Source organism: Vicugna pacos, chromosome 15 (genome assembly GCF_048564905.1).
Source record: "Vicugna pacos chromosome 15, VicPac4, whole genome shotgun sequence".
NCBI lineage: Eukaryota > Metazoa > Chordata > Mammalia > Artiodactyla > Camelidae > Vicugna > Vicugna pacos.
This window is the reverse complement of record NC_133001.1, coordinates 11,886,335-11,896,642: the sequence shown is the minus strand read 5'-3', so window position 1 is coordinate 11,896,642 and position 10,308 is coordinate 11,886,335. Positions and strand designations below refer to the sequence as shown.

The window sequence follows — 10,308 nt, the reverse complement described above, 5'->3', positions numbered from 1 at the left end:
CTGCTACAGTTTATTTCTGACACTGATGTTTATTTTTAAAAATATCTGATGACTGCTGAAATAAGTTGATCCATTTTCTTTTGATAAAAACATGTGCTTTTACTATTAAATAATCCATTGTTAATTAAATTCTTAAAAACTTAAAACTTTCTGAAAATAAGGAGTTCTCGATTCTGACTGTTTTCGTTTGCTAAAACATGAATAGATCACTTCTTGCAACTTGTTATTGCCATCCTCCAACTTCTCATTTTTTTGTAGTTAATTGCTTTAGGAAAATAATTCAACATAACTAAGGTGGGTTTTTTGGTTTGTTATTTGTTTTGGGGGTGTAGGGGGGTTTTGGTACTTTTTAAACCTCTTTTTTTTCCCTTTTGCCGAAGGATGAGAAACCAATGACAGACTCCATGCTGGGCGTGTGGATTGGTGAAACTGCTATTCCATGTACTCCTAGTGTAGCAAAAGGAAAATCAAGGGCAAAACTCAGCGGTACAAAGTAAGTGCAAACTTTTAGGTTTTTCTGAATTCGGTGAAGTAAATGTTTTTAAAAATATTCCGTTTTGGTTTTGTGAATATGTTAAAGTGGTTATAAATTATTTTCCTTAGTTTTGACATACAAACTTTTGGACTTAAAATAATTATAATGTAAGTGTTAACATTTTTGAATTTTAACACTGAAATATGTTAAATAATAATTGAATGTTTATGACTCTTAGAACTTATAATTTTTTTAATATTTGTTTAATAGGTTAAAAACTCAAAATCAGGAGGAGGAACTTATGAAATTGGCTAAACAATTTGATAAAAATATGGAAGAGCTGGATGTGATTCAGGACCAAAACAAGAGAGATCATGATCTTATCCAGACGATTTCAGAAGCAGAGACTTTAGATAATTACAGAGATAATGTACAAACGCAGTTACTGCATGATATCGTTCCCGGAATAGATAATGCTGTGTTAAAGAAGCCAGGGAAAGAAAACACCAAGATAACCGTGGTAAATGGGCAAAAGAGCAGTCAGAAGCCATTTGACCAAAATGCTGAAGCAGCCTTTATTGCCATTTTTGATGGTTCTACTCAGAAATGTAGTGGACAGTTAAGCCAAGAGCTGTCAGATGCTTTTTCAAACACCGGTAATACTACATTTGGAAAGAAAAGTGCTTTGAAAGAGGAGAAGATCATTACCAATGAAACTCTGGTCACTGAAAAACTACCAGGGTCACTTTCTTATCAGGTAGATGCTCCTGGAATGACAAAATCATATGTGACTTCCTGTACGAAGGAACCAAGAGCTTTCAATAAGCACATTGATGCAGTTACTGCCACTGATTTTGAGGATGACTGGGAAAACTTACTAAATAATGAACCTTTTGTTACGCAAAATGTCAAAATGTCTGAGCATTTCTCTGCTCCTCCAAAAGCCCAGATTACTGATCAAAAGGAAATGTGTACCTTTAATAGTAAACATGATGAAAGTAAGTCAGGAATGAATACAAGTCTAGATACCAGGTTAAAAGATTCAAAATTTTTACATGATCTCCCTTCAAAGGCACCTAACAGTGAATTAATGGGTGCAAAGTACAGACTTTCGCCAAAGTCAAATGATAAATCAGATAAATTATCTGCTGGAAATAAAATGAAATTTCAGAAATCTTTTAATACAAGTGTTCAGGACAAACTTCAAGACCATGCAGTTGCATCTAATCTGACAAAAGTAAAGGAAGATACTCATAGTAAGTTTACTTCTAATGTAAATACTTCTGGAAAAAAGTCTACTTTGAACACAAGACATTCTAGTGAACAAAAAAATAAGTCCATTTTTAAACAATCTTTTAAAGCACCTACAAATGTAGAGCCTTTAGGCCCTGCAGCTTGGGGCAATAAGACCAGTGTTTGTAACGCAAATCAAGCTAATGCATCCAAGTTAAGTTCTTTCTTTGATGATTGGAATGATCCATCATTTGCCAACGAAATTGTTAATGCATGTCATCAATTAGAGAATGCCTGGGAGGCAGATGATGTAGACGACGATTTACTGTACCAAGCATGTGATGATATTGAAAGACTAACTCAGCAACAAGACACGAAAGCGGACAGCAAGACATCAGAAGGTGTGCTTGAGATCAATAATGGTTCTAAACATGGAGCCAAAAACGTGTTTACTACACCTAAACAAGGGACTCATTTGCTGCAATCAAAGCCTTTGAATCTGAACAACATTTCAGCACATTCATCTTCATTGACAAATAGCTCACAAATAAGTAAATCGATGAAGACGGAGAAAAGGGAGGTTTGTGGAAATTCTCCAGGCTTTTTAGGTGCTACGACAAATTTGACTCTCTACTCTAAGAACTCAGATTGTCAGGTCAATAATCGGTGTCTCTCTTGGAATAACAGTGATGTTCCAGTACAAGTGAATAGTTCCAAATCGGTTCTCTCAGGAAGTTCAGGTTCGAATGTGAGTTCAGATCATATGAATACAGAAATTGGTTCTTACAGGAAGAAGCTGAGTGGTGCACATCCGTCCCACAAGACCATGGCTAGTGAAGGGGCTTGGTTTGACCTTAACAGGGCAGCTAGATTGTCTAAGTACACATTTACGAAGATGAAAAGTTTGCCATTTCTTTCCCAGTTTAATAACGAATGTATAACAGGAAGTGTTTCTGATACCAGAATTACACAGGATTTGGAGAAAAATAGAACTGTCAACCCATTATGTGGGAAGGCTGTTCAACAGCAGCCTTTGGTGAAATCCTCTGAATCTTTGGAACAACCTTCAAAAGGTGTGTATGAAATACAGTTTTCTTTGAAAAGTAGCCAAACTAGTTATTTCTTAAATATTGAATTTGCATAACATATTAAGTTAAAAACTATTCTATCGTTATTTAACTAGAGGTCTTATAGTGATTCTTAATGCTGATGCTGGAATATACAAACACTGGGCGATTTATGTTTTCAATAGATTGCATTGAATTCTTTGCCAGCATTTAATACAGTGATTAGCATATGGTAGGCATTCAGTAAATATGTGTTGAATGTTTCCTTGTTTATTTACTAGAAAATTTTACTTTTAGATATATGTATTACTGTATGAGACTCTGTGTGTTTATTAAATACCTCATTGTTTTAAGATTTGAATAATCTTATTCCTTACTCCTATGTTTAGCAGAACACTGAGGTAAACAACATTTGAAGGTTTAGAGCATTCTAATTTAACACCTTTGCTAGTATCCTGTCTGATATAAAACTGTTAATGATGGTTAGAATTGTTATTTACTGAACAGTACATCCTGTCATCTTTTGATTTCTCCCCAATTCTTCTTTTCCCCAATTCTTTCTGTCAACAAATTCCGTTGTTTTTACCTCAAAAAATGTGTCTCAGAACTGTCCATTTTTCTCACCCTCTCCTGTCCCTGCCTTATCCATGCCGACGTTTCTTGACTAGGCCTCTGCAGTTGTTTGACCTGCCCCTTCTTAAATTCTAGGCTCCAAACAGCAGAATGATCCTTTAAAACAAGATTTAAAAACAAGCCAACAAACAAGTAGGCATATATGGCATTCCTCTGCCTTAAGACAGCCTTCAGTCACTGCTCTTCATATTTCAAATAAAATCCAAACTTTACGCTGATCTCCAGGGCCCTGAATTCTCTCTCCTTAATCTACCTGTCTTCTTTTTCCCTTGTACCAGCTGTATTTCAGTTCCTCAAACAAAATCGGTTCTTTCCTAGTTCAGAAGCTTTGACTGCTATTCCCCGCCAAAACTACCTCCCAGCCTTTGACCCCCTCCCCTCCTCTGGTGGGTGTGTTTTTACCCTTAGGTCTCAGTTTAAGTGTTACTGTCTCACAGAGGCCTTCCTCGCACAGTCTATAGATCAGTGCTTTCTTTGTTATTTTCAGTCATGTTTCTTATTTCCTTCACTTCTTCTATCACAGTTTGCAGTTAAATATTGATTGCTGTCTGTCTCATCAGTGAATTCCTACGCCTACCGTAGGTAGCATCTGCCATTTGGAAGATGTTCGGTAGATACTTGACTGAACATCACGCAGTATGATGTGAAAAGTCTGTTATTCACTGACACTTTAATATTTTTTTAAAAGGGAATATTTCTGGCATAACTCCTTGTGCTTCTTAATGCCTGGGGCTCGTCACCAGAAACATAGTGACCCCCATGTACATAACACCAAGTCGGCCTGGCTGTTTTCCATTTATCCTTTAAAACGAATGTATTTCTAACCACCCAGAATGGTTTAGATTCGTTGTCTCTGAGTTTCTCCAATACCCAGTGCTGCTTTCTGTTACAGCATTTACTGCGCTAGCTTGTAATTATAGATTTTCTTAATCAGTCTCCCTCACTTGGGGCTAGCCTTAGGATTCTTATCTACTGTGTAGATCGATGCTAATATGGTAAGAGTTTTTAGTTTCTTTTAACATTGGGTTGTTTTTATCTTTGGATTCTGGATAATGCTTTTGTTGGCGCTGTTACTTCAACTGTTCCATTTAAGTGACCCCTCCCTTAAAAAAAAAAACAGTACCATGTTAGTTGTTTAAAAAGGAAGAAAGAAAACAGTATAGATTAATTTGAAGTAGAAAGTTAAGTCCTCTGTTTCTCCTTTCCTCCAGCTATCCATCAGGGAAAGCCACTGTTAATAGTTTGGAATACATCATGTAGCATTTTCTGCACATATAAAAACGTATGTGTGTATGTTTACCTATACATTTATTTAAATAGATAGAATTATATTATATAATTTGGCAGTTTGGTTTTGCCTCCATTTGGTATGACTATCTTTTCCTGTTAGTACATACAGATTTGCTTCAGTCTTTTGAATGACTACATTGTTTGTCATTATATGGATGTATCATAATTTATTTAAACGATTGTTTATTGATGGAAGTTTAATTTCATTGCAGTTTTTTGCATTACAAACAGTACAGTCCTCCAGTGAATAGTCTTCTACATAAATTTACACATGCTTGTGTGATTGTGTCCATTAATTACTGAAAAACTAATGTAAGAAAATGTTTTAAATTTTGATTGATAACACTTAATCATCCCCCAAAATGACATCAATTTTTATTATTATCAACACTGACAATGAATCCTTCTCTACATTACAGCCCAGGCTAGATATTTTGAAACTTTAAAAATTGTTGTCAATCTATAATAATTTTAAATATTTAAGTTTCTATTTAGATAAATGTGACTAATTGAAGCATATTTCCAACATGTTACTTTATAGTTGTAATTCCATTAAAGACTAAATCTCTCTGGAATATTTGATTTTTCCAAAACTCCTATCTACTGTCCTATCTGCATTTTTTTATGGATGGATAATCTGCCTTTCAGTTTACTTTACAATTTTTCCTCCAAGTTTACCGATGGTACCTAATATTCTAATTGATATTAACCTTGTTGCTGTTTTCTCTAGTTTCCATTTCCTTTTACTTATGTGTAGCACACTGCTCACCAGGGAATCTCTTTAAAACAAAATCCATCTAACTGCCTCATTGCTTCAAGACAAGGTTTGGCAAACTGGCCTGTGCAGATTGGGCCTGAATAGCCTGTTTTTGTACAGCCAACATGCTGAGATGATTTTCACATTTTAAATGGTTGAAAAAAATTAAAAGAAGAATAATACTTCATGACTTTTGAAAACTGTATGGGAATTCAAATTTTACTGTCTGTAAAGTTTTCCTTGAACATAGCCACGTTATTTGTTTACACACTGTCCGTGGCAGTTTTCATGCTGCAATGACAGAATTGAACAGTTGCAGCAAGAGATCACGTGACCCTTAAAGGTTAACATACTTACTTTCTGGTCTTTTACAGAAAAAAAAAAGTGTGCTGACCCCCTGCTGTACAGTAAAGATTAAGAAGAGCCACCCTTGCTTTGTACCTTGCAATAGTTTGAGACCTTACTGTGAATTTTTATTGCAGATTGAATTAAAGGAAGGGCTGATGGGAGAAATGAGTGACTCTCCCTAAATCTTGTTCACAAGAATTTTCATGGTGTGAGTTTATTGTATCGTTTGAAATTATTTTCCAGAATATCATGAAGCCAGTTGTAAGGCCAGTTTTAGGGATCTGTGTTCTTTTCAGCCCTCATGGATTATTAACCTGTTTTCCTTCCAAACGTATGGTCAACTGAATGTAAACTGTGTGTGTGTGTATTCTGAGTTTCTTGTGTTTCTCAGCTTTGAGACTAAAATAGTAGATAAATTCATCAAACTAATTTTAAAGTTTCATAGTATCTTTCTGTGGGGAAAAATAGCTACAGTCTGTGAGATAATTGGTTTAGGAAATTAAAGGCAACAGATTCATCTGGGGAGTTTATTTGAGATACATATCTCTTACCCTGAACACCTTCTCCATTTCTGACTATACCAAGGAGGGAAGCGGAGACAGATGGTACATCTTGGGCAAATATCTGCCTTAGTAACAAGGAAAATGTCTTATAACAACTAAATCGTGAACCTTTGTCTAGGTGTCAGTGTAAATAATATTTCTCTGCTGACAGTACTGCAGACTCTTACTTCTCTGAAAGGTGGATTTTACAGTATAAACAGTTTTAGCAATACCAGGTCACTTACATATGTATTATTAGTATGATGGTCTTAATTTTAAAACATTACTTAAATGAGAAAATAGGTTTGCTAATTTTAAAGTTTGGTTCTTAGGAGCATGATATAGATAGTCTTCTAGCTCAAAGTGACTTAACTGTGGAATTAAATTCATTTTATTAGAACTCAGAATTTTGGTAGAGAAGAGTTGACTGTTATTAAAATAGAACTTTCTTATTTTCATTTGTCTAATTTAAAAACACGTTTTTTATAGTCTGCTTATCTGAAGTATAAAGTATGTTGCAAAAGAATATATCAGAATGCTTCATATTTTTGTGTATTGAAAGACATTCATATTGAAGATTTTATTCAGATAGCCTGCTTTTTGAAATAATTTTCTGATGTTTATAAAAAAGTGTGTCCAAGTAAAAGTATAATATCTGATGGTGAGTTGCATATCTGTTGGCATGGTAGATTTCACTTTATTACTCCAAGATATATTTCCTAAATGGCTGAAATAAAAATCTTGGCGCTCTAGAGAGGAAAAAAAGTAGGTGTGTATAGTAACATAGCTTATCTTACACCAAAAATACACTATTTGGGGTATTGTTATCGAATTCATTATATTTTGACTACTTTTCTATTACAACTTATGTAACATTTAAAATCCCAATTTGTTTTTAAAATGCATTCATTTATTATATAGAAATTAGATGCTGTTGTTCACAAGAATTATTTGCTTTTAATCAAATGAATTTTGTCACACTGTGGAAAGAGAGTGTCACACAGGTACAGATTGATCAGTGCTTGGTTTCATTTTGGCTAGAACCTTGTACTTGAACTGTACTTAGCATCTTACAGTTAGTAGTTTAGTCTGATTTAATAACCAAACCAGTGTGGCAAACCTGGGTAATAAGTAAAAATTAAAACCCACTTAGAATGACTTTATAGTCTGTAAAACTAACATCTATATTTTGTTTCATTTTTAGAGGAAGAAGAGAAAAATAGAAAGTATTCTCCTGAAGAAATTCAGAGAAAAAGACAAGAAGCACTGTTTCGAAGAAAGGCCAAAAGCACAGGCGGCGACTGTAAAGGCAGCTCCCACTTAACCTGATTGTTTAATGAAGCGTTAGTGGGGAGACAACAAGGACAGTCGATAGCTATCTATGATAGGAAGCATTTGTTCTTGGTTTCTCTGTGAGAAATTTAATGCTGAGTTATAAAGCGTGGAATTCTACTTTATTTAATAAATCAGTGTTTGCAATGACCAGTGAAACCTTTCCTTGGAGATGTATGTGAAAGTAATTGCGTGTAAGTTTTGGAAATTCAGGGAAGTTAACAATTTTGTAGTAGAAATATACAGAGGGAAGTAGTTTCATTTTTTAAATATCGTGACTGCGGAGGACCATCAAAAATAATCTACTTAAATTTTTACTTTAGTAAGTCTTTTCCTAACACTAGACTATTTTTTTTTTTACAGGTTTACTTTCAATAACTGTGCCTTAAGGTTTTTATACATTTCTGAATCCTAATACTTCCATATTGTTAGGAACATGGTAGGAAATAAAGGACTTCAGTTTATTTGTAAGGACATTATTATTTTCAATTCCTAGTCCATAATAGATGTGAATTTTAAATTCTAAAATGTAATGCATTTTGGAAACTTCCCTCCGTTTTTAGGAAAAATGCTGATTTAAGAAGTTGAGTTTAGAAAAAAGATTGGATTGGCTGTGTAAGTAGTATAGCATCATGCATGTTTAGAACTGTCAGAAACTCGTTATCATCTGGTCCAGCCTCTTTGTTGTCTAGGTAAGAAATGAATAGCATTGTTCTGAAAGTCATGAGGCGAGTTAAAGCTGTGCTGCGATTGGAATGATTTCTTTCATTCCAGTGGATTCCTAGGCTATTGTACCATTTGCTTCAAAGTACATGAAATACCATGTCTGTGGGAGCATTAATTACTTTATGGTATAAAACTTAAATAAAAGCACATTAAGGACTGTTCAGTAATCATCGCATTGTTTCTTGAACCATTCCAGGATATAAAAAATGAGAATCTTTTTTCAGTTTTCCTAGAACTATGTAATTTTTCTTTGATTAATTTACTGACTTTAGTAATTTGTTCTTCTCTATTACTCTCTTTTCTTTTTGCCTGTTTGGAATTTGCTAAGCCAGAAGTAAAAAAGTCTAAGCTGAGGACATAAGGACAAGTAAGGATGCTTTATTCATCCCAAACGACTTTAGGAGACCTGGCCAAAATTACAGACGTGAAGAGCCTATTAGGGTGTTCACCACTATTCAGGTGTCTTAGAGCTAGAATGTCAAAATAATTAAGTGCAGTTTAAGTTATTGCTATAAGATACAGGGGAGGGTATAGCTCAGTGGCAGAGTGCGTGCTTAGCATGCGTGAGGTCCTGGGTTCAGTCCCCAGTACCTCCGTTAAATAAATAAATAAACACAAGCCTGAGTACCTCCCCCCATTAAAAAAATAAGATACTGCTACAAGAGACATATTGTTCTGAAAGTTGTATTTTCATATATACGGTAGAGTAACATACACTAGGTAATGTTTTTTATTTGCTTAAGAATAGAGAATAAATACAGTTTTTATGTAAGAAAACGAAGAGCTGAGAACCTTTATCTTTTTCTGAAGTGGCTTCACCGTTCTTACTAGCCTGTGGGTATCTCTGCTTCTGCTTAAGCTCCTCCCGGCCTTCCTCTTGGTTCCTCTGGAGCGACGTTAGCCTGTTCAGGCCAGCCATTACGACTCAGTAAGTTTGAGTTTCTTCGGCACTTGTCCCTGATCATCCTTACTGGATTTCTTGTCTCTCGTCATTGTGGTACTTACCCTCAGTTCTATAATACCCTGTATGTTACTTGGTTGTATATGTCTGCTAGTGGTATTTCTGCAACTTCTCGTTTTGCATCTCTTTCATCATGTTGCCATGCTCTCGGTGTAGCCTGTCACGCTGTTCACTTAACAGCGTTCTTAAAGTGACCCCTTTTCTCTTTCGGGAGACTTCATAGTCCTTACGGCTGTGGGAGGAAGAGTGGCCCAGCACATCTGAACCTGAGCCTGCTCCTCCCACTCTCCTGTCCTGTCCTGATTCCTCTTCCTCAGCTGTTGTTGGAAGTAGTGGGGATCGAGGGACCCATTAATGAGCACACAGAGGACTGCACAGATCGTTTCTCTAGCTTGGCTTTTTCCCGTCTCTAGGGAATCTGTTTTTGCACAGGGAAGAGGCAGCTGGTCAGCCTGGCGGTTGTATTCCAGCTCAGGCTCTGCCGCTGTTTGTGCATCTCAGGTTGGCTGCAGGAAAACGGATGCTAGTAATAATGCCTTTACTGCAGGGACGTGTGCAGAGTGGGTTCTGTCCATTAGCGCTCTTTCTTGCTGCAGACAGGCAGCTCTGGCCCCGGGAGAACTTGGGTTGCTTATTACAGACAGTGGTGTGCATGCATGTTCCACACACACACCCTGGTAAGCACTGCTTATATCATTATACTCTGTTTTTTGGTTTTTAGTTTCCTGAGAACAGAGGTACCTTACTTGTCTCTGTCAGTCCAGTATTGGTATTCAGTGGTTACTTATGAAGTAAGTGTCTGATGCATTTAAACAGATTCTGGTGGCAGAGATTCTGCTTTCCTCCACTTGACTCTGATTTTGACTCTGATTCCCTGAACTTCAGGATTGGAAGATGTTTCTAGAAACAATTTAAATTTAGCCTAACCCTGATTAATGTAAGTG

At 35.9% G+C, this 10,308-nt stretch overlaps 1 protein-coding gene across 1 annotated transcript; it reads left to right on the top strand.

Annotated features, from left to right (window-relative positions):
• Positions 1–359: 359 nt before the first annotated feature.
• On the top strand, positions 360–8,570 carry ETAA1 (ETAA1 activator of ATR kinase). Its single transcript, XM_072937620.1, has 3 exons — positions 360–493; positions 746–2,781; positions 7,550–8,570. The coding sequence occupies exons 1-3, from the start codon at positions 393–395 to the stop codon at positions 7,672–7,674; spliced, it is 2,262 nt and encodes a 753-aa protein (XP_072793721.1). The 5' UTR covers positions 360–392; the 3' UTR covers positions 7,675–8,570.
• Positions 8,571–10,308: the final 1,738 nt, after the last annotated feature.

Coding starts and splice junctions, on each gene's coding strand:
- ETAA1 (XM_072937620.1), top strand. CDS start 393: ATGACAGACTCCATGCTGGGCGTGTGGATTGGTGAAACTGCTATTCCA. Junction 494..745: donor GCAAAACTCAGCGGTACAAA/GTAAGTGCAAAC, acceptor TTTGTTTAATAG/GTTAAAAACTCAAAATCAGG. Junction 2,782..7,549: donor TTTGGAACAACCTTCAAAAG/GTGTGTATGAAA, acceptor TTTCATTTTTAG/AGGAAGAAGAGAAAAATAGA.